Source organism: Gracilinanus agilis, chromosome 2, assembly GCF_016433145.1.
Source record: "Gracilinanus agilis isolate LMUSP501 chromosome 2, AgileGrace, whole genome shotgun sequence".
NCBI classification, from domain to species: domain Eukaryota; kingdom Metazoa; phylum Chordata; class Mammalia; order Didelphimorphia; family Didelphidae; genus Gracilinanus; species Gracilinanus agilis.
The window spans coordinates 269,093,586-269,117,385 of NC_058131.1; the positions used below are offsets into that span (position 1 = coordinate 269,093,586).

Sequence of the window (23,800 nt, forward strand, 5' to 3'; positions counted from 1 at the left end):
CATTGTTAATTCCTCAGACACTCCGAATCACAAGAGCTGGATTGGGTTTTGGAAGTCATTTGGCCCAATTGTCCCAGAACGGATGCCCTGGGGTGGGGCTGAGTGAAGACGACAGAACTGGGGACGAGGGGGTAGGGAGGAAGGGGAGGAGAGCCCGAGCGAGGGGCTCTTCTACCCAGCTCAGGTAGAGGGGAGATCCAGTGCCAGAATGTCAGACATCGTCAAGTCCGACTCCTTCATTTTGCAAATGTGGAAACTGAGACCCAGGGCAAGGGAAGTGACTTGCTCAGGGTCTCATCGTAGGAAAATAAAAGGGCCGAAGCAGGTTAAGGACTCAAGACTCCTGCTTTTCTGTTGCAAAGGTATCAGGTAACTGCCTACAACTCCTGGAACCGCACTAGGAATAGAAAGGAGATGTGGGAGGGGAGACAGTAACGTCAGAAGAAATGCTCCTGGGGGTAACATCCCAGTGCTTATGCGCAGAATGAGAGGCCTCTCTCCGGAACCTTGGTGCCGGGGTAGCGTTTCCGGGCGGAAGGGCGAAGGAAGGACCGGAAGCTCCGTGGGACGCGGGGAAAGGGCCGGGCTTTCTTGGAGCGGGCACTGATCGAACTGGAGGCAGCTGGGGAAAAGTCTGGGCCTGGCCCCGGGACTGGGCCTGGGGCCGGCATTACGGGCTCTCGTGGGCCGGGAGAGCGGGGTCCTGGGGCAGTGGCGGCCGCGGCCGGAAGCGAGCGGGCGGATGGAGTGCAGGAGGCGAAAGCCCGCTCGGGGCCGGGCTCGGGGGCTTCGGGGGGAGCTGGGGCTGGGGCCGGGACCACCGCAGCCTCAGGGGCCGGGGCCGGGGCCGGGGCTTCCTCCATGTTCGCCGGGTTGCAGGATCTGGGGGTAGCCAACGGTGAGGACCTGAAGGAGACACTGACCAACTGCACTGAACCCCTCAAAGCCATCGAGCAGTTCCAGGTGCGGGATCCCTAGGCCCCCGAGTACCGGCCTCTAAGACTCGGTCGGTTCCTTTTCCCCTCCCAACATCAGAGTTCAGAATGAAGGATCTCCGAGATGTAAGATCTCGAGGCTCTGTCATCTAGCTCAACCGGTACCCGAATTCTCAGTACAACATAACCTGACATGGCCATCCTGCCTTTGTACCCGAAGACCTATTTAAAGAGGAGGAACCCACTGCCTCCCAAGGCCGCCCACGGCACAATTTAGACAGTTTTAGTTGTTAGGAACTTTTTTCCTTACATCAAGCCTGAATCTGCTTCACTTCCATAAGTTGCTTTTAGTCATGCCTTCCTGGTTCAAGAATAACATATCTAATCTCTAGTAGATGATATTCCTTCCGATACTTGAAGATGGTTATCATGGTCCTTTTAAATCTTCATTCTGAACATCTTCAGAACTCCAGCCAATTAAAATATGATATTGTGTCCAGCCCTCTCACGATTCTGGTTGCTCTATGGATGTTTTTTCAGTTTATTAATCCCCTTCCTTAAATGTCCTCGGAACTGGATGCATTATTTCAAATGTGAGCTGTCCAGTGCAGAGCATCATGGTATTGTCAGTTCCCTCCTTGTGGATAGTAATTTTTAAGGTAGCCTAAGATTAAATTTCTAATATTGAGCTTACAGTAAGATCCTTAGATCTTTTTCACATGTACACAAAAGGCAGGTAATGAAGGGGATAAGTAGAAAAAAAAACTTGGCACAACGAAGTAAGAATAGCCTCAGGATTGAGAAATTTTAAAGATATCAAAAAGTTTTTGTTTTAGCTATATTGAACAAAAAAGGAAGATCAAAGAAGGGTAAGAATGCTGCTTAGGATAGTGAAAATAGTTTAGAAACAGCAGAACATTACACTTTTTTCCCCCAAAGACTTTTGGATTGGAAAACAAAAACAAAAATGTTTAGTAGGGAGTTGAAACTTGAGATGAATAGGGAGATGGTAAGAAAGGACCAAGTTGCCTTTGTTCAAATCACCAGGCCTAAATGGAGTACAATTCTAGGGCACTTAGCTGGTAAATATGATTGTTAAGTCACTGTCAATGAATTATAAACGTCATGGAGAAAGGGAAAAATGTGGGACTGGTGATGAACAAATATCCTATTTTTAAAAAATAGTTTAATTTCCAGATAAACTATGAGAGCCAAGGAAAACTTTATTTAACTTTGTTTCCACAGAGCAAAGGGAGCATGGGGCCCAGATATGCAAAGAGCTGTTAAATAAAAGAGATTTGTAGACAGCTAGGTTGTGAGGTAGATAGAATGCTTGGGCAACTCACTTAACTTCTTTGGGCCTCAGTTTCCTCATTTTGCAAATAAGGAGTTTGAGCTAGATGTTCTCTTACCACCAGGTCCCAATCAATATGATCTGTAATCAAGTCCCGCAGAACTAGAGGTTTGATTTTCAAATTACTCTTAAGCCTTTACTAGTGAAGGATGGGGTAATAGGTCTTTTCCTTTGTGGGTAGTACAACTGAGTGGCTTTGGGTACAGGATTTAGGTACTAGTTACTTCACAAGTGTTTTGTTTTTTAAACCTTTATTTTATATTTTAGTAACAACACTAAGACAGAAGGGTAAGGACTAGCCAAATAGGGTTAAGTGATTTTCCTAGATTCACACAGCTTGACAAGGGACAAAGGTCCCTTGAGATCAGATTTGAATCCAGGCCTTCTTGACTCCAGACCTGGCACACTCTACTGTGCCACCTAGCTTTGATTCACAAGTGTGCTTTACTTCTTCTAGTCAAGTTACTCCCCTTCTTCCCCCACCCAAAAAAAGTTGAGTATTTTGTCAGAGTTCAAAAGGAACCATCTAGTCTAATGCCATCATTTAGGTAATGGGAAAATTGAATCCCAGAAAGAAGAAACAATTTTAGGATCACTCAGTGAATTCTAGTGTAGAATCACAACAGGATATTTATTTAATGAATGAATGAATGAATGAAAACAGTCATTAAGGGTCTGTCTATGCTTAAACTCATGCTCAAGTTTAGAGTTCTGAGCTAGACAATAGGAGTCCTGGATTCAAATTCCAGCTTTATTACTGTTACTGTGTGATATGTGGGCAAGTCACTTTCCCTCCTTTGGTCTCAGTAAATTTAAGAGCTTGGACTAGATCTTAGAGGAATTTGGAAATAAAACAAGAGGGAGAATGAATTTTCTATGTGAGTTTGACTTTGTTCCCTACCTGCAAGGAAAGATATTAATTATAATAAGAGTGAAACTGTAGAGTCACCATCTCTGGCCTATATTTCAAGGGAATGATTATCATAGTACATTTTACATATTAGTAAAGCACTTTAAATTTTATAAAGCAGTTGACGTACATTATTTTCTCATTTAATCCTCACAATGAGATAGCTTAATTTTACAGATGAAGAAAAATTCAGAGAGATTATGGCTTGCCCAGCTAGTAACTCAGAAGGCAGGATTTGAACCCAGATTTTACTTTTAAGTCTAGTAGATTGTTGCTGATGATTTGGGTTATTCAACAACTGAAAAGATTTGGGAAATAACTATACTCAAAACACCTTGTGCATGGTTCGTGCTGGGTAGAGTTAAATGTGCTTGTTTCTCCACTCTTTTTTTGTACCTCCTCTATAAAATGAATTTTATTTAACACCAAACTTGAACCTTTGCTTTACTAGACGGAGAATGGTGTCCTTCTGCCATCATTGCAGTCTGCTCTGCCCTTCTTGGACTTACATGGGACACCTCGCCTTGAGTTCCACCAGTCAGTTTTTGATGAGCTGAGGGACAAATTGTTGGAGAGAGTGTCTGCCATTGCTACTGAAGGAAAGGTTGAGGAAAGGTAAAAATCTTAAGAAAGAACCAGGTGGGGGATATCTGTCTTTAAAGTTATTTAATTGTCATTACTATTGAACTGCCTGTAAATGTAAAAGCTCTTTTGGCTACCTCAGTCAGTGGATAGCTATACTTCTTGCCTTCAGATTCTTGTTCTAGTCAATAGCAGTCCAAGTGGGGACTTAGGGAGCAACACTCATTTTCTCAGTCTTAACCTGTGGTTTTACTTCTTTGCCTTTTCTGGTGGATGTTAAACTAGCAACCAGAAACTAGGATGAGAATATTTTTTTTTATTACATGTAAAAATAACTATTTTTTAAAATGTTGAGTTCCAAATTTCCTCCCTCCCCTCTCCTTGAGAGGACAAAGCAATTTAATATCAATTATGCATGTGAAGTTCTGCAAAACATTTCCATATTAGCCATATTGGAAAAGAAAACATAAACCCTCCCCCCCAAAAGAAAAAGGTTTTAAAAGTATATTTCAATCTGCATTCAGAGTGGACGAGTCTGTTATAATTATTACCTCTGTATTTCTAGGTACAAGAAGTTAGAAGATCTCTTGGAGAAGAGTTTTTCCCTGGTGAAAATGCCTTCCCTCCAGCCAGTGGTGATGTGTGTAATGAAACACTTGCCAAAGGTAAAAGTGCATAGTATACTTGAGGCCCATAGTAGTCACTTAATAAATGCCAGCTGACTGATGATCATCCCAATACTTCCAGATAGACAGTCTTAGGATGTTGGCTATTGACTATTATTGTGCAGGCTCAATTTCTCTCTTAGTTTGTCTTGATTTGCTCGGGGAAAACTTATGGTAGTCTGGCTCAAAGAATGTTTTTACCATCTCTGAAAAGCAATGAGGTGGCTCAGTGGATTGACCCAAAGATGAAAGGTCCTGGGTTCATATTTGACCCCTGATACTGCCTACCTTTGTGACCCTGGGCAAGTCACTTAACTCCCATTGCCTAGTCCTTATTTTTCTTCTGCCTTAGAACCAATACATGGTATTGATTCTAAGATGGAAAGTAAGGGTTTAAAAAAAAAAGTAATGAGGAAGTATTCTTGTATTTTCCTTTGAAAGAGAAATTATAGCTTTTTTCCCCCTTCTGTATTCTCTTGAACAGCTAGGAATTTGGTCTTTGTAATTCTTATGAAAAAAAAAAAAAGTTTTTTAAAGAAGTTGCTTGATTTTTAGTTAAGAAATGTCAAAATGAGGGTTGTTGTTACTGTTACCATTATTTTATACTCTGCACAGCAGAGGTATATATCATAAGTTTTAGAAAGAAAATTGGCAATCTCCTTTGGAGATTGATTATTATATCAACTGGATTCACAGTATTTTGCATAAAAGCTGATCAAGATAATAAAATGGTTGTTTTCATGTTCGTTTTTTCTTTTTGTAGGTTCCTGAAAAGAAATTGAAGCTGGTAATGGCTGACAAGGAGTTGTATCGGGCATGTGCTGTAGAGGTAAAACGGCAGATTTGGCAAGATAACCAGGCTCTGTTTGGTGATGAAGTTTCTCCGCTGCTCAAACAGTACATCTTAGAGAAGGAGAACATTCTCTTCAGCAATGAAGTATCTGTCCTACACAACTTCTTTAGTCCCTCTCCTAAAACAAGACGTCAGGGGGAGGTGAGGACCAAAGGAAAATGTGTTTTTACAATATTCCTTACCCTGCTTCTCTTGCTTATGCCATTCTTCCTGTCCTCTGCTGTCATCCATCAACTTAAATGCCCATAGAGTGTTTTTCCTGTACCTTATTCCTTATCTGTTAAAATGATTGGTGGCAATGTAACAATAGATGATCATAAAGCTTTTTAACATACTTTCTTCAGATAATAGATGTGATTCTTAACTAGGAATTTGACTTGATTTAAAGGAGTGAGTCTAATAATGAGCACTGGCAAAAGGGCAAGGCAGTGGCACAACCCAACTGGACATGCTCCCATGGAGAAAATCCCATGGAGCACGCGAACAGATCTTAAGTCTAGAGAAGCACCACATCCAGAATGTGGGAGGCAGTAGATTCACCCACTGTTCTCAGATGTGGACAGGCCAGTTCTGGAGGAGCATGTTCAGTGCTGGTGCCACTTATTAGGAAAGACCATTAATAAGCTCAAGACTTTTCAGAGGAAGGGAAGAGGATGGTGAGGGGTGGCAAGACCTTCTCTTAGGAAGATCAGGCAAACGAGCTAGGAATGTTTATTCTGACCAAAAAAAAAAAGCATATGGAGAACATGGTAGCCCAAGATTCTTGTGAAGATCAAGTGAAATGATAATTGTAAAGTATCTGGCATGTATTAGGCACCATATAAATGCCAGCTATGATTGCTGTTATTATAAGAACCTGGATTAGTTCAGAGGAGTCAGAGCTGGGAGAGGCAGATTGGAGAGTTCATCAACTCCTCTGAACTTTATGCCTTCCACATTGCAGGGGTTAGAGACATGGTGCCTCTGTGATTTGGAAAACCTATGTAAAATTTTTTGGCCCTCCCTTTGTACCAGAAAGATCTGAATTTTTTTCTTTTTCTTTTATGGGGTGTTTACTAAAATAAATTGTGTATATTTATTATATTAAAAGATAAAAAATATATAAAATATTGTATTATATAATATTATACATATATTTTATGCATTTTTTAGATTCTAAACTTTTTGTGTCAGCTGCAGCTTTTGCAAAATGCCCCCAAAATTTCCCATTTAATTTCTTTTGCCAATCTACAATATATCAAAACCTTGATGGGGAAAGTTGAGATGTGGAAGGGATACCTTTATTCTTAAGCATTTGAAGACCTGTCATAAGGCAAAGAGATTAGACTTGTTTTCTCCCCTTTATAGGATGGAACTAGAAACAGCTGGAGAGGCAGATTTTGGCTCTTTGGTTTTTGTATTCAAATTAAATTTTTTTTCAATTAACAAGCATTTATTTTCTCTCTACTTCCTTTACCATATTGAAAAAAAAAGAAAGAAAAACAGACACTTTCTGTGCGGCCCTGGGCGAGTCACCTAACCTCTGTCTGTCTCAGCTTCCAAGTGGAGATAATAAAAGCACCTACTTCCCAAGGTTGTTGTGAAGATCAAGTGAAATGATAATTATAAAGTATCTGGCATACATTAGGAACTGTATAAATGCTAGCTCTAATTGCTGTTATTATCAAACCCAGGATTAGTTCAGAGGAGACTGGAGCTGGGAGGGGCAGACTGGGGAATCCCTCAACTCCTCTGAGCTTTAGGCAGCTCCTAGCTCTTATTCCCTGATTTGTAGGCCAAGAGTCTGTTTCAAAGCTTGCCACACCCTTGAGGGCACTTCCCTCCTACCCCCCTTTCCTCTGCCCTTAAGGAGCTTGCATTTTACTGGAGTTTAAGCTGAATCTTCTTCAAGTAAAAACCCTCTGCTGATGAAAGGGGTTGGTATATGTAGATAAATCATTGTTGCCAGAGATTTTGCCAGGATGACTGCCAGAAGCCTGTTGTTTTCAGAGAAGAGAAGATGTAGGCAGGGTCTCTGGGGCTGGAGGATGAGGCTTTGGGACTGGAGAAAGGGAAGGAGCTGGAATCAAAGTAATCACCCCTAGATCCTCCCTCCATAGGAGGTAAGGTCCAGAGGACCTAGAAATATGATTAGAAAAATTACCTTCCGGAAGTTATTTCACTTCTCTGGGCCTCAGGTTCTCCTGTGTAAAATGAATGATTTGGACAAGATACTTTCTACATATTGGGCTTCTGTGCTACCCACAGACATGGTCATACCCTTCATCTTGTCATTACCTGCAAGCATTCTACTTCTCTGTCATGAACTCTGAACTTCTTGTTAAGATTATGACCTTTTGTTATTCCATCATTCCCCCTATCTTAAAACCAGTAACCCTGTACTTCCTCCTCACTCTGGCCTCTTCTCTCCACTCCTCAGTTTTTTTAAATTTCTTTTTAATTTTTAAATTTTTTTGAATTTGCAAAATTTTATTTAATTAATTTAGAATATTTTTACATGGTTACAAGATTCATGTTCTTTCCCTCCCCCCACCCCGTCCCAGAGCCATCGACTCTCAATTCCACTGGGTTTTATGTTGTCATTGATCAAGACCTATTTCCATATTATTAATATTTGCACTAGGGGGATCGTTTAAGAGCAGTGGTTCCCAAACTTTTTTGGCCTACCCCCCCTTTCCAGAAAAAATAATACTTAGTCCCCTGGAAATTAATTTTTTTTAAATTTTAATAGCAATTAATAGGAAAGATAAATGCACCTGTGGTGATCACTGCCCCCCTGGATCACTGCAGCACCCACCAGGAGGTGGTGGCACCCACTTTGGGAATCACTGGTTTAGAGTCTACATCCCCAATCATATCACCATCGATCATGTGATCAAGCAGTTGTTTTTCTTCTGTGTTTCTGCTCCCACAGTTCTTTCTCTGAACGTGGATAGTGCTCTTTCTTATAAGTCCCTCAGAATTGTTCTGGATTATTGCATTGCTGCTAGTACAGAAGTCCATTACATTTGATTGCACCACAGTGCATCAGTCTCTGTGTATAATGTCCTCCTGGTTTTGTTCCTTTCACTCTGCATCAATTCCTGGAGGTCTATTCAGTTCATTATTCCTTTGAGCACAATAGTATTCCATCACCATCAGATACTACAATTTGTTCAGCCATTCCCCAATTGAAGGGCATCCCCTCATTTTCCAATTTTTTTGCCACCACAAAGAGCTCGGCTATAATATTTTTGTACAAGTCTTTTTCCTTATGATCTTTTATGATCCCAGCAGAGGTATGGCTGGATCAAAAGGCAGATAGTTTTTTAAAGCTCTTTGAGCATAGTTCCAAATTGCCATCCAGAATGGTTGTATGAATTCACAACTCCACCAGTAATGCATTAATGTCCCAATTTTGCCACATCCCCTCCAATTTATTACTTTCCTTTGCTGTCATTTCCTCATTTCTTTCTTGGACTCACCCTAGACCAGATGCATATTTTTCCCTTCCCTCTTCTGATTTCTTATAAGGTGAATCAATTCAGCTCTGCACTGTCATCCATACCAGTGGTGTTAAACTCAAATAGACACAGATCCCCACTCATGTGTTGAATTTCATTTATTTTGTTAAACATTTCCCAATTACATTTTAATTTCCTATGAGTTTGACACTTGTGTTCTATACTTTGGTCCTTTATCCAGGTACCTTGTGGCCTTACTTCATGGCCAGTCTACTTCTTTTTTTGGTCATTCCTCGATATACTCCTTGGTAATAAACTGAGTCCGCTTAACCCTACACCACATTTTTGGTGTCCTTCGGGTCACTTCTAAATTACATAGGCATTTTTTCACAGTAGTAAAATTAATCCATAAAAACCAAAACAACCATTTTCGTTTACTTGAGGTAGATTGAGTGATTGAAACTTAATATATTATAGACAGTTGTTTACATATTTGTCAGATGGACTATTCGTTCGGGGGTAGAGACATCATATCACTTTATAAACATAATGAAATTGAGATTAGGGTAGTATGAGATATCTGAGAGCAGCCTGGAGGCCTGCATGACACCTCCTCTGCATTGGAATAATTCTTCTTGGTAAGTAAACAAATACAGGTAGGCCCCCTACTGTTGGTTGCATATTATTTTGAGCAATGTCAAAGTGATTTCTTTTAGAGTAATAAATCGTTTCTTTTTCTTTTGTTTTGGATGGACTTTGTTTGGACTTAGGTAGTACAGAAACTGACACAAATGATTGGAAAGAATGTGAAACTCTACGACATGGTGTTGCAGTTCCTTCGGACCTTATTCCTTCGGACAAGAAATGTCCATTACTGTACCTTGAGGGCTGAGCTGCTTATGTCATTACATGACCTGGACATCAGTGATATTTGCATGGTTGATCCCTGCCATAAGGTACCAGATATGAACACTATAGGACCTCTCATCAGTTTTAGATGAATACGTTAGCACAAGTCACATGCAGCCTTTTAAGCAGTCCTAACCACATGACTCTAAACAAGAAAGTGATGATGTCATCACAAATGAGATCTTGATATCTGCCTTTTCTGTTTCTGAATTAAGTCAGTAAGGCTTTCCCTAGACTATTGGACTTTATTTATTTATTTATTTATTTATTTTTATTTTTATTTTTAAGCCCTTAACTTCTGTGTATTGGCTTCTAGGTGGAAGAGTGGTAAGGGTGGGCAATGGGGGTCAAGTGACTTGCCCAGGGTCACATAGCTGAGAAGTGTCTGAGGTCGGATTTGAACCTAGAACCTCCCGTCTCTAGGCCTGACTCTCAATCCACTGAGCTACCCAGCTGCCCCAGACTATTGGACTTTTATGGCTTCTGGGACCTCTGTTAGTACTCTAATACTTAGCTAATTAACATTAATGAGAAACAAAATCCAATTGGGAACCACCATTTTAGCTTAAAGTATTGAATTTGAAAAATACTTATGAAGAGTTTATTGCTAAAATGACAATAGATATGAATGATAGTTAATAGGAAGTATTAAACCAGACCATAATACTGCCCAAGCCAAGCTCCTGCACAGGAAACGGGTAGGGGTTGTAGAGAAGGAGGGCCATTGCTCTTAGAATTCTGTTCATTTTATTTTATTTTATTTTTAATTTTTTTAAGCCCTAATATCTTATATATATATATATCCTTCTATATTAATTTTACTTGTTATAGAGCTAGGCAATGGGGGTTAAGTGACTTGCCCAGGGTCACATAGCTAGGAAGTTTCTGAGGCCAGATTTGAACCTAGGACCTCCTGTCTCTAGGCCTGGCTCTCAATCCACTGAACCATCCAACTGCCCCCAGAATTCTGTTCATTTTAAAGGAAACAAGGTGCCCCAGAGCCCTTCCTGATATTTCTCCTTAAGACTCTAGAACTTAAATGTTCCTGTATTAGAAATGAGTGGCAATTGGGTAGCTCAGTGGATTGAGAGCCAGACCTGGAGACGGGAGGTCCTGGGTTCAAATCTGGCCTCAGTTACTTCCTACCTGTGTGACCCTGAGCAAATCACTTAACTCCCATTGCCTAGCCCTTACCACTCTTCTGCCTTGATACCAATACCTGGTATTGATTCTAAGACAAGACAGAAGGTAAGGGTTAAAAAAAAAAAAAGAAATGAGTAAAACTAAAATATGTGTCCATAGGTTTCACCTCTCAAAACTATATATTTCCTAGAAAATTAAGAAGTGTGGGGCACAGGCCCACCCATCTTTCTGATTACTTCAGACCTATTTGTATGTATAAAATGATACTCTAGAGCATAATGAAGAAAGTGGGTCATTCCTGCTCTGGAGGAAAGGAGCCAACTGGAGACCCTCCAAACTTCTTTGTTTTGGATTATATTTTAATGTATTATTTATTTTTGTAAGCATCTATGATCTCTTCCATGGCTACCCCCATTCTCCTCATCAATTAAACAATAAAAGAAAAATGAAAAATAAAACCCTCATAGCAAATTGTGTGTAGTCCAGGAAAATAAATTCCTGCATTAGCCTTGGATAAAAATATATCTGTATTTTTATAGACTCTCAGAGCTAACTGAGCTGAAGCTTGCCTTCTGTTTCTCTAACTAGAATTCTGCCCAAGATGGACAGATAACCATTTTTGTTGTTACTTTTTTGACTTTCTTTGTTTTGTTTTTTTTTTTAAACCCTTGTACTTCGGTGTATTGTCTCATAGGTGGAAGATTGGTAAGGGTGGGCAATGGGGGTCAAGTGACTTGCCCAGGGTCACACAGCTGGGAAGTGGCTGAGGCCGGGTTTGATCCTAGGACCTCCTGTCTCTAGGCCTGACTCTCACTCCACTGAGCTACCGAGCTGCCCTGACGTTCTTTGTTTTTTATGCTTCAGTTATTTCCCTCTTAATTCCTGTCCTCTAATTGAACCTGCCCTTGTCACTAAAAAAAAAAATTTAAGCATAACCAACTGGCACATCTACCTAGTCTGACATTGTTTATCAATCATATTCTGTATCTGGAGTCCCCATCTTCTTTACTGATAGAGAGTTTTACCATCAGTTCTTTGGCTCCTTGCAAGTATATAATTAGAACTTGCTCCTCAGTACTCGAAATCCCAGCTTCCCCATGTTCCTTCTCACTGAGTACCAGGCAGGAGAATTTTTCTCATGTGTTCTTTTCTTAGGCTTTTATACTTTTTGTTCTTTTATTTCTTCTACTTCAAGTGATTATTAATAAACTTTATAAAATATAATACTTGGGGTTATTGGATATAAATTTTAATCTTACACAAGGAAGGATTATGTCATCTTATATACATGTACATCCAGTGCCTAGTGCAGGGTTGGCATACAGCAAGTACTTAATAATTGCTTTTTAATTCTTTGGATTGAGATTGGACATTAAACTTAATCAGTTTTGACTTAGAACTCTGATACTTCAGTTCACATGTTGAAGGAGATTAATGTCCTATTAATTTCCCAATTGTCTCTTAAAATTTCAAAGCTGGTTCTTTAAAATAATATATCAACTGTTTCATGTTTATTGAATACAACATACAGAGCAGAAAATTAATATTCTTTTCCTTATGTGTCTTAAGTAATTCTAATTAGAAAAATATTTAATCATTCCTTAAGCATCAACTAATCAATCTTTGAAAGAAATGCCATTCCTTTTTTTTTTTTGGATGTTCACAGTATTTATGTTTAAGGTTTGGTTCAGATAGTAGGAAAAAGGAGCCTTGTGAACCTTGGCTGCATGTAGAGAAGCTTGAATATAATCTCATCATTAGAAGCTATATCCTTTGAGTTTGTCCCTGTGGTTTATTCAACGTACAGTTCACCTGGTGTCTCGATGCCTGCATCCGAGAAAAATTTGTTGATAATAAGAGAGCTCGGGAGCTGCAGGGATTCCTGGATGGAGTGAAGAAAGGTCAGGAGCAAGTGCTGGGGTGAGTGGAATTTTCTCAGGCACATACAGTACAAACAGCATGGTACAGTGGGGAGGAATGATGAATTTGAAGCCAGAGGACCTCGGTATGAATTTCAACTTTGTTTTATTCTATTGCGGCAAGGCCTACTAGGCCTCAGTTTCCTTATCTATAAATTAAAAGATTGAACTAGATGACATCTGAGCTTCCTTCCAGATCTGATCTTTCAACCTTTGCTTTCCTTATAATAGCCTTTTAAGTAAACTACTCCTTCTTTCCCACACCATTCTCTAGCATATTGTCAGGCTTAGTTAATAAATTTATTTATGAGGTTTTATCTTAGGCATCACTTCCTTTTAAACAAACCTTGCTTCCTTTTTAGAGTATTTATGTGCCTGATTCTAGTTGTAAGGAGTGGATTTTTAACTTTATTGTGATAATTAGGGGGTTTGAGTCCAATTATGTTGTAATTCTTTGTCTTTTACCCATTTTTATGGTCTTGTAAGGGGAATTTTTATAAGGCATTTTCCATGGCATTATTAAGTACTCTTTTAAATAGGGTGTCCTATGTGGAACAATGCTTGAAAATGTGCACTTAACTTTTATGTATTCTTCTTATCATACTTACTTGAAGAATTCAGAATTAGAGATAGATACCTGATTTTTACCCAACTTCAATCCTAGGTGAGACTTTTAGAACCAAAGTTTGACTTAATAAGTGATCAATTAAGGAGGAAAAGTAATTCTCATTTTTGTCTCTTAAAGATTATTTGTTAAAATCTGGCCTCAGATATTTCCTATATGTGCAACCCTGGTCAAGTTGCTTACCCTCCATTGTTTAGCCCTTACTAATCTTCTGCCTTGGAACCAATACACAGTATTGATTCTAAGATGGAAGGTAAGGATTAAAGGGGGGAAAAAGATTATTTGCATCAATAGTAGACTATACCTATTGAGTTTTAAAAAAATTAGGAACAGAGTTGGATTTTTTTTAAAGGACAGCTTAATTGTTCTGTCCAGAAATAATACTTCTAGATGATATGAACAGATTTGTTTACTTGAAGCCCAGCCTGTGGGTTGTAGATTAATGGTTCTGGAAGAACAGTGTGATGTAGTTGAAATATCAATTAGCTAGAAGTCAGGAGATCTGTGTTCTGGTCTCAGTCCTGCCATTAATTAGCTATGTAGATCTTTGACAGATTACTTTCTCTTTGGGGGCTTCTCAATATCTTTTATAAAATGAGGGAGTTCATCTAGAAAGACAGCAAACACACAGGCCAACTCAGACCAGATTATAATATAATTGAGTCTAGCCTCAGACATTTCCTAGCTTTGTGACCTTGAACAAAACTCTTGACTCTAGTTACCTTGACCTTACTACTCTTTTGCCTTGGAACCAATACTTGCTTTTTATAATTGGGAAAACACAATATATAGTTAACATGTGGTTTTTTGAGTTAATATGTGCCTACAGGGATATTATATTCAGTCTCGTGGCCTCTGCTTCTCTTTGAGTTTGATCCTACTGCTTTATAGCACTAACTTTCTAGAAGTCTTAGTTTGAGTCCTTTCTTCTCCTCCGGCTATTGTGAGCATTGATAAAAAACTGAGTAATGCTTAAGGAAATGAATAGATTAACTGTTAGTTCTGTGTGGGAATATAAATTTATCACTTGTTTCTTTCAGTGATTTATCTATGATTCTGTGTGATCCCTTTGCGATTAATACCCTGTCCTTGAGCACCATAAGACATCTGCAAGAACTGGTGGGTCAGGAAACCTTACCCAGGGTAAGTGGCAGAAACTGATGAGGATATAACCTGATTTAAACTTGCTCTTGTTATGAGAACCAAGCTAGCTGATAATGACTCAGGTTATGAGTTCTTGTTCAGCTAGTGGCAAATGCCAAAAGGGTATTTGGGAGAAGATGTTTTAAACATATATTTTGTATGACCACTCTAGTGGCTTAATAAAAACTTATGTATAAAAAGAAAAAATATTTGCAAGTTTCTCTGATAAAGGTCTCATTTCAAAGGTATCTAGGAAACTGATTCAAATTTAAAAGAATAAGAGCCATATGCCAATTGATAAATTGTCAAAAGATATAAACAAGCAGTTTTTAGAAGTTGAAATCTAGGCTGTCAAAAGCCTAAATGCTCTAATTACTAATAATTAAAGAATTGCAAATTAAAACAAGTTTGAGGTTCTGCTTCCCACCCATCAGATAGTCAAAGATGACCAGGAAAGGAAAATGACAAATGCTGGAGGCCCTGGGGGAAAATAGGTACATTAATTCACTCTTGGTAGATCTGTGAACTATTCTAGATAACAATTCATAACTATGCCCAGAAAACTATTAAACTGTGCATATACCCTTTGATCTAACAATACTATTACTAGATCCATACCCTAAAGATAATAAAAAAGGAGGAAATTCAAAATCCTTACAGTGACTCTTTTTGTGGTATGATAGTAAAGAACTGGAAACTGAGGGTGTACCCGTCCATTAGAGAATTGTTGAACAAATTCTTGTATATAAATGTGATGTAAGAAATGATAGAAGACTTGTATGAACTTATGCAGAAGGAAGTGAGCAGAACCAATAGGACAGCTTATACTATACAATAATCTAAAAATTCATGACTTTTCGAAGACTCAGGAACTCTGATCCCCTACGGATCAGTCATAATTCCAGAGAACTCATGGTGAAACATGTTGCCTACCTCTTTGACAGGATTTAGTATCGATTGAGTCATATATACTTTTGGATATGTCCAACCTGGGAATTTTGCTTGACAATATATACTTATTACAAGGGCTTGTTTTTCTTTCTCTTTCAAAAGAGGGCTAGTAGGAGAGAAAGAGGATTTTGTTTAATTTTTTAAAAAGGTAATTATAAAAAGAAAAGCTCTTGTAGAAGGAATAATTCAAATAACCAGTGTATATGAATAGAGGGTGAAGCTGACATTTTCAAAAATTGTACTGAACCTTTTTTTTCTTAGTATCATTACCACTTCCAAATGGTGCCTCCTGCCTCTAAGAGAACCCTCCTTTGTAACAAAGAATTATAGTTAAGCAAAACATGTCTGCATCATCACCTCTTTACGGAAAAATGAGGAATATGTTTCTCTGTCAGTCTTCTGAAGTCACTGCATTGATTAGAGTTTGCATGTCTTTCATAGTTATTTTTATATTGTGTAGTCAATAGAAGCTGTTTTCTTGGTTCTGTGAAGCTGATACTTTTAGCAATAATTGAAAATAATCTATATTCTTGTAAAACGCACTAGTTATAAAAAATAGAATGGGAGCAGTAAAAAAAATTTTTTTTCTAAATTTACAGGAAAGTCCTGATCTACTGTTACTGTTAAGAATGCTCTCCCTGGGACAGGGGGCTTGGGACATGATTGACAGTCAGGTCTTCAAGGAGCCAAAGATGGTAATTTATCTGAATTTAAAAGTTATCTTAATCTCTTTAGTTAGGGGAGGGGTGTGATAGAACACTGCTGGGATTTAGGAGACTTGGGTTCTAGGCCCAGCTCTGTCAAGGTATATGACCTAGAACAAGTCATTTCCCTTTTCTGAGACTCAGTTTCTTCATCTCTATGATGGCAGTGGAGAGGGTGGTCTTAGAATAGAATCACATGATCTCTAAGGACTCTTTTAGCTGTAGCATTTTGTGAGTCTAATTCTGTGACTAGCCTAACAACTGGACTCATGGTAGGATGTGGGACAACTCTGCCTTTGGAAGTTGTTGATTTCTCTGTCTCAGAGGACCAAACTTAGGGTAATGGATTGAAGTTGCAGAAACAGACTTTGGCCCAATATAAGAAGCAAATTCCTAATTATTAGAATTATCCAAAAGTGGAATGAGTTACTTCCTGAAGGGAGTAAATTTCCCATCACTGACTGCTTTGTATGGATTCTGGCAGACCACTTATAAAGTAGATTTCTATTTAAGTGTGGGTGGGGGTAGATGGCTGCTGCAGACCTTGCCATTACTCTTTGACTTGGTACTATGATTACCAGTGTCCAGGCCTTTATTTGTATAGTAAACTGTCTTGCTAAGGAATACAAAAGATAACTGCTAAATGGTTAATCCTTTGAACTACTTCATCAGGCAAAATCATTTTTTAAATTAACCCTTACCTTCCATTTTACTAAATAGCAGTTCCAAGGTTTGACTATCTATCCACTGAACCATCTAGCTAGTATTCTTAAAGTATATAGTTTCTAGTGCTATCAGTGAACATTCATGCTGAGGACAGCTTGATTTGAGGACTATTTGGAATTTTTGAAGCCCCCTGTATTAAAACACATTTCATCAAAAGATAAGTCCTGATCCATTTGTTCTAAAATGAAAGTTACACTCCATCTCATTATCTTCTTGGCTTTTCTGTCAGGACAAGTAGAATTTGAGTGGGAATGACATAAGGGAAGGACTTTCTAGATAGGTAGTAGGGGATAAACAAGGCATTGGGTGGGAAACTAGCCTGAGTAGATGATCTGTGTTTGGGAAAGGGAGGAAAAAGGGGAGGAAAGGAAAACATTTGGGGAAAAAAGGACTGAATAGGATTATGGAAGGCCTTCAGTGGCTGGATGGAGAGTTTGTACTTGAATGAGATTTTGTTATATATCACTTGAAAAGGACCTTTTAATTGAAACCTTTTCCTTTCCTCTCCAGGAAGCAGAGCTGATCACTAGGTTTTTGCCAATGCTTATGTCTTTTGTGGTGGATGATTATACTTTCAATGTAGATCAGAAACTACCAACAGAAGAGAAGGCACCAGTCACATACCCTAATACCCTTCCTGAAAACTTTACCAAGTATGTCAACAATGTTGAAAAGAACATCTGTACAAAATAATGTAAAGTCTTAGAAAATGAATCTTATAGTAGTCCATCCTTTAAGCCATTGTAAAAAAAATTCAGCCTTTTAAAAATATACTTAAAGATAAGAGGGGGGAAATAGTTATTTTTTTTTTTTGTGGTTCTAGATGGAACATATTATAATGATTAAATTCTCTAGTCCTAAAGATTTACCATTGCTGTTAATTCAGAGAATCTTGTCAGAAATCACAGAAATATAATCTCTGTAACCAATAATAATATACTATGTTATGGGTGTAATAAAATATGATGGTTCATTGAGTACCATCGTGGACAGATGAGCAAAGGTATTGTATTGCTATATTGATATGCTCTCTTGGTTGGTATCAGATTCTTGCAGGAGCATAGGATGGCCTGTGAAATGGGGCTTTATTATGTCCTTCACATAACAAAGCAAAGGAATAAAAATGCTTTTCTCCGACTTCTGCCTGGATTAGGTGAGTCTTGTCTCCTTCACTTTTTTTTATCAAAATGTTATGGATGAGGACAAAAAGGGATTTGGATTAGAGATTGGTGTCAAAGGGCCCTAATGTAAGGTACATTATAGGACAGAGAATAGCATATTACAAAGAACAAGCGACTCTCATATTGGTGTAGGGGAAAGAGAACTGTGAACTTGGAATCAGAAAACCCCTAACGTTTGCTAATAAGAACACAGGGTCTCAGTTTCCAAATCTGAAAAATGATAATGATGATGATACCTGTAGTACTTTCCTTATCCAGTTCTTTTGAGGATCAGATGAGATAATATATGTAAACTGCTCTGTAAACGATAAAGCACAAATAAACATCAGTTCATATATATTTTTTTAAATCCTTACCTTCTTTCTTAGTAACAGTTCTAATACAGAAGAATGACAATGACTAGGCAATGGGGATCAAGTGACTTGCCCAGGGTCACACAGCTAGGAAGTGTCTGAGGCCACATTTGAACTTGGGACCTCTTGTCTCCAGTCCTGGCTCTCAATCCACCATGCCACCTAATTGCCTCAGTTAATATTATAAGATAGGACTTTCCTCACAACAACCTTGTAATATTAACAATATAAAGGTAATATCATCTCCTATTTTATGTAAGATTGAAGCAGCCTCAGAGAGGTTGTGACTTGCCCAAGGTTATATAATAGTAAGTAGTAGAACCAGGACTTGAAATCATCTCTTTTAATTAAGTTCAGTGCTCTTTCCACTCTATTCTTTTGTGGAAAAAAGTCTCAAGGAGAGAAGAGTATGAGGCCTTGATTCCTAGCAGCAGGTGCAAAGTTGTTCTTAGGGTTGAGCTTGGTTTTTGGTTTGTGGAGTCACAAGGAATGAGGGAAGAGAATCTATTCTACAGACTTTTGGCACTGGTGTCAGAAATTGCAGGTACTCTTGACTCTGTGGTGCCGGCTTTTCAACACAAGGCAAGGCAGCAGGCATTTATCTTCTTGCCAAACGCTCCTGACACTAATAAAAGCAAAAAGAAAGATAGTCTAATGAGGGGAGAGAGCACACCAAATGTAGCTGAAAGAGGGATAGGGTCCAGGTTGGTGTAGAAGTCTAGGAAGTCCGAAGCAGGAACAGAAGGAAATGAAGATTAGCCAGCCTAAAAACTTGTGGGCAGGTGAATCTTCTAGGTGAGAAGGCCACAGGAGTAGATGGATATATTTTAGGAAGTCTCAGGCATTGAGGGAAGTTCCAGAGTGAGACTGAAGTTGAGGCACATTTCAAAGTCTGGAATGTCAGAAGCAGAGCCAGGAGGGGAAGAAAAAGTAACTCACAATAACTTTAAAGCCTTTTTCTAGAGTGGAAGTGGTGGGGGAAAGGATTATAAGTAGATACTGTGCAACCTAGACAACTTTCCTCTTGTTTCAGAATAATTATTAAGAATTAGTCTCCTCAGGGGGCAGCTGGGTAGCTCAGTGGAATGAGAGTCAGGCCTAGAGATGGGAGGTCCTAGGTTCAAACCTGGCCTCAGCCACTTCTTAGCTGTGTGACCCTGGGCAAGTCACTTGACCCCCATTGCCTACCCTTACCACTCTTCTGCCTTGGAGCCAATACACAGTATTGACTCCAAGATGGAAGGTAAAGGTTTAAAAAAAAAAAAAAGAATTAGTCTCCTCATACATATTTTTGGACTTGGCCAATATAGGTATTTGTTTTGCTTGACTTTACATATTTATTATAAAGGTTTTCTTCTTTCATGGGGAGGGGTATTATTGGAATAGGAGAATGATTAATGCTAAGAAGGGTTGTGAAAAAACAAAGACAGAAAAGAGGCTTACTGTAGCAGTTTGTTTGTTTTTTTAAACTCTTACCTTCTGTCTTAGAATCAATACTGTGTATTGGTTCCAAGGCAAAAGAGTGGTAAGGACTAGGCAATGGGGGTTAAGTGACTTGCCCAGGGTCACACAGCTAGGAAGTGTCCAAGGCTAGGTTTGAACCTAGGACCTCCCGTCTCTAGGCCTGACTCTCAATCCACTCAGCTACCCAGCTGCCCCTGAAATTCTGTTTTTTTTTTTTAACGAATAGAAGGAAATAGACTAAAAAGACACCTTCAAAAATTATGTGTTAAATTTATTATTTACTTAAAAGGAAAAGTAAACTATACATACTAGAGATTGTCAATGTCATGTATAACCCTCCTTTTCTGTTCTACTTTACATGCAGAAGTGTTTATTTTATCTGATGTTTGTTAAGTTCATAATTTTAAAAACAAAATTTATTTTTTATAGAAATTGATTTCTTGAAGACACTGGTTAGTTAACCCTCCATTACTATTGCAGTGGAGACATTTGGAGACCTGGCCTTCAGTGATATATTCCTTCACCTGCTTACTGGGAACCTTACTCTGCTGGCAGATGAATTTGCTGTGGAAGAATTCTGTACCAGTCTATTTGATGGATTCTTCCTCACTTGCCTTTCAAGGTACTTACTTGCAGAGGTGTCTATATAAAACATTTCCCAAACAAGCTCATGTTGTATTGCCTCCTTTTCAGGATCACTTGGATCATTTGTTATAATTCTGACTGGTTTTAACTTGGTCAGTTGAATATTGTTTATCTAAAATGGACTATGTGGGAATCTCTTCTAGGATAGCACTTTTCTTAAGGTATTAGATTAGAAAGCATTAGTCTAGCCAGTCTTGTTGAAACATGCCCTTCATGAGAGACTCTCCTGTATTTGCTGGAGCAAGAGATTTCTGAATAGAGAAAGGTGCTAGAGTCGGAAGAGGCCCCTGTGTTAGGTAGCACAAATTTTACTTCCATTCTTCATTTTCCTGAAAAGCTAGTCAATCTGCCTTCACTTTCTTGGATCCCTGCCTAGTTCAGCCACCTATTCCATCCTGTGGGAAGGAAAATGATACTTGGTTCTTTTTTATCTAGAAAGGAAAATGTACACCGCCATGTTCTCAGGCTCCTGATTCACCTTCATCACAAAGTGGCCCCTACTAAATTGGAGTCCCTCCAAAAGACTTTGGAACCTTCCAGTCAGGTGAGCTTGTTGGTTAGCCCTTTGTCAATTATGTTTTTAAAAGCCAGAAGAAAAGTGCTTTTAGACCTGAAATCCAAATCCTGTCCCCAGGCTCCTGCTAAGCAGAGAAAAGTCTGCTGTATTTAGATAGCAGCTTCTGAAGTGTAATTACTTTCAGGTTTTAATTATATCTTAAACACATCTCAGTAGGCTGTGTTAAAACACTTGGGTAATAATAAGACTTAGTGTTTTTGGTGGTATCAACCTAAAAACAAAAGTATGACTTCCATCTTCTCTTGCTTTTTTTTTTTTTTTTTTTTTTTGTGCAGAGTGGGGAGGCTGTGAAGGATCTTTACAATCAGCTTGGAGAGAAACTGGAACACCTGGAACATTGTAAACCCAGTCCAGCCCAAGTGGTGGAAGCTCCTGCTTTAGAGCTTCCTCTTTCTGCTGTCCCAACCCCCGCAGCACTTTGAGGTGCTTTGATCCTGGGCTAGTTCGTGGTTAGGGTGCCTGATGACATCTAGCTTTCCATAGCCCTTAAGGGTTGGGGGATTGTTTGTCATCCACACTGTGAAGAATCTCCTAAGGACTGACTTTACATTGAATGCTGAAGTTTTGTTAGTGTTACAAAATCTGTGCAGTTAACAGATCCTAGCTTCATCAAGACCAGTGGTAAGGGTCTGAAGATAGTGTGTACCTGCCCATGGTTTATCCAAGAGGTTTCCTCCTCATTAGGGAATGACTTTAAATCAGGAAGAGAAGAATAGCTCAACTCTCTTAACCTGAGTTATTCAGAGAGGTCATGGTGGGTTCAGTGGAGTGCTGGGTGAGTGTCCAGAATGAAAAAACAAAATGGCACAGGCTCTCCAAGAACCTTGGCTAGATAAGAACTGAATAATCCTGTAGTCCAGGCTTGGAAGATTGGAATCATTGGTTTAGAATTCTATTCATTGTTCCATCTCTGGCCTGCTATGTAACCTTTATAAAGGCAACCTCTGTGCCTTAGTTTCTCCATCTGTGAGATGAAGATGATAATGCTTGCCCCTTTAGAACTAGGTAATTCTTTAGTGACTGATAGATATAGAGAGTTTTTTTTAAACTGCTTTTTTTTTTTTTTTTTTTTTTTAAATCCTGGGGAGGCCTCTGAGGTCAGGAGGAAAGTATGTTGAGGATTTCTTCCCCCAGCCCACCCTAGTCTTATTGTTGCTGCTGGATTCCTTGAATTGGATCATAGGACCAGAAGATACTTCCATTTTTCACTCTCTGTCAGACCTCTTTAGACCTCGGCCTTGATGTTGTTTTATACCTTCCGTCTCAGAAAAGGGTTTTGTTATTTGCGGGGTTTTTTTTGAGACTTGGTCTCTCTGTCTCACCCAGGCTGTAATTCCAGCAGCCACTCACAGACCTGACCTTGCTGCTGATGGAAAGGAAGTTTTGATCTGCTATTTCCAACCTGGGCTGGTTCACCGCTCCTCAGGCAGCCATGTGGCTCTCTCCTTCCACGGACTTATCATTTCAGTGCCAGGCTTAGTGCAGATACCCATCTTCCTGCAGCTCAGAACTCTGGAACTCAAGTGATCCATCAGCCTCAGCCTCCCCAATAGGTGGAAATATGGGTGTGCCATAATACCCAGCCTCTCAGAAGTTTTATGTGTTTTCTTACATTCTTAAATTACTTGGAAAACTTCTTGGTTCTTGTTTTGCTTTGTTGGTTTTTTATTACTGTAATAAAGGTGGAAGAACAGTAGTTATTAGTGAAAAGTCAGTTTTTGTTTTAAGCAAGAAGAGAACCAACCACGGGTTCACCTGGTGATCTCCATCTTGGAGGCATCAGAATTGAGCCTTGGCCACCTCCATTAATGAAAGAGGAATTAGGTACATAGGCCTCATTAAAAGGACTTCACTGAGAAGTGTAAGCTGCCTCCTGAATCTCCAGGTCGGCAACTGTGGGACATGACAAAGGAATGGGACTATTTCAGTCTGATTCATAAAATCAATGAGGGCTTCTGAATTCACAGTATAGTCAAACCACATTAGTTGGGGGGAGGGAGTAGAGAGGGGGCAATATGCCTTGAATTAGTGAACATCCAAATTATACCTACTGTCAAAGCAATAACCTGATACTTTCCAGTGCTAAATTTTGAGGTATTGTTAAGTAGAATTACTGAGATGATCATTAGGAAATTATTTACATAAAAATGAGTGCTTCTGAAATAATTGAAAACAATTTGTTCTTGGCTAAATCAGTCACCTCTCTCTGTCCCTACCAAACAAATTTTTTTACCCCAATAATTTGCTCAGCAAGTTCTTCACAAGTTGTACAAATCTATGTAAAATAGACTTCATTTCAGGCCCAGCCATCCCAGACTGAAAAGTACTAAGGCCCAAACGATTGAAGTTATGTGCTTGTCAGCCTCCACAGTCACGACAGCGATTCTGCTGCTAGCTGTATCTCTAAAAACAGCCTCACCCAAAGCTTCTTACCAGGCCTTTGTGTAAAGAAAAGCCGAGCATCTCAGTGCCTGTGCCAGGGGCTCTTGTGTAGCTGATAGGGCCCCTGTGGCCACAGGGTGCGTCAGAGGGGCCATAGCAGAGAGACGGTGAGTAGAGGGGCTGTCCCCAGAGAAGGGGTAGGACAGTGACGGTGCTAGGCAGAGTTCTCTGATGTGGGCTCTGAGGAGACAGGGCAGGGCTACAGAGTGTGGTTTGGCTGTTTCGGGATGTTGGGCATTCCCAGCAGCAGCCACTCTGCCCCTCTCACTTTTCAGA

The 23,800-nt window shown here is 39.3% G+C and overlaps 1 protein-coding gene across 1 annotated transcript; it reads left to right on the forward strand.

Moving 5' to 3' along the window:
* Positions 1 to 852: 852 nt before the first annotated feature.
* On the forward strand, positions 853 to 22,778 carry NELFB (negative elongation factor complex member B). The gene is made up of 14 exons (XM_044663925.1): positions 853 to 963; positions 3,651 to 3,814; positions 4,347 to 4,446; positions 5,210 to 5,440; positions 9,513 to 9,698; positions 12,602 to 12,714; positions 14,379 to 14,481; positions 16,032 to 16,127; positions 17,373 to 17,515; positions 17,909 to 18,015; positions 20,341 to 20,482; positions 20,941 to 21,049; positions 21,358 to 21,505; positions 22,409 to 22,778. Exons 1-13 carry the CDS (start codon positions 862 to 864, stop codon positions 21,502 to 21,504), a joined length of 1,743 nt encoding a protein of 580 aa, XP_044519860.1. The 5' UTR covers positions 853 to 861; the 3' UTR covers position 21,505; positions 22,409 to 22,778.
* Positions 22,779 to 23,800: the final 1,022 nt, after the last annotated feature.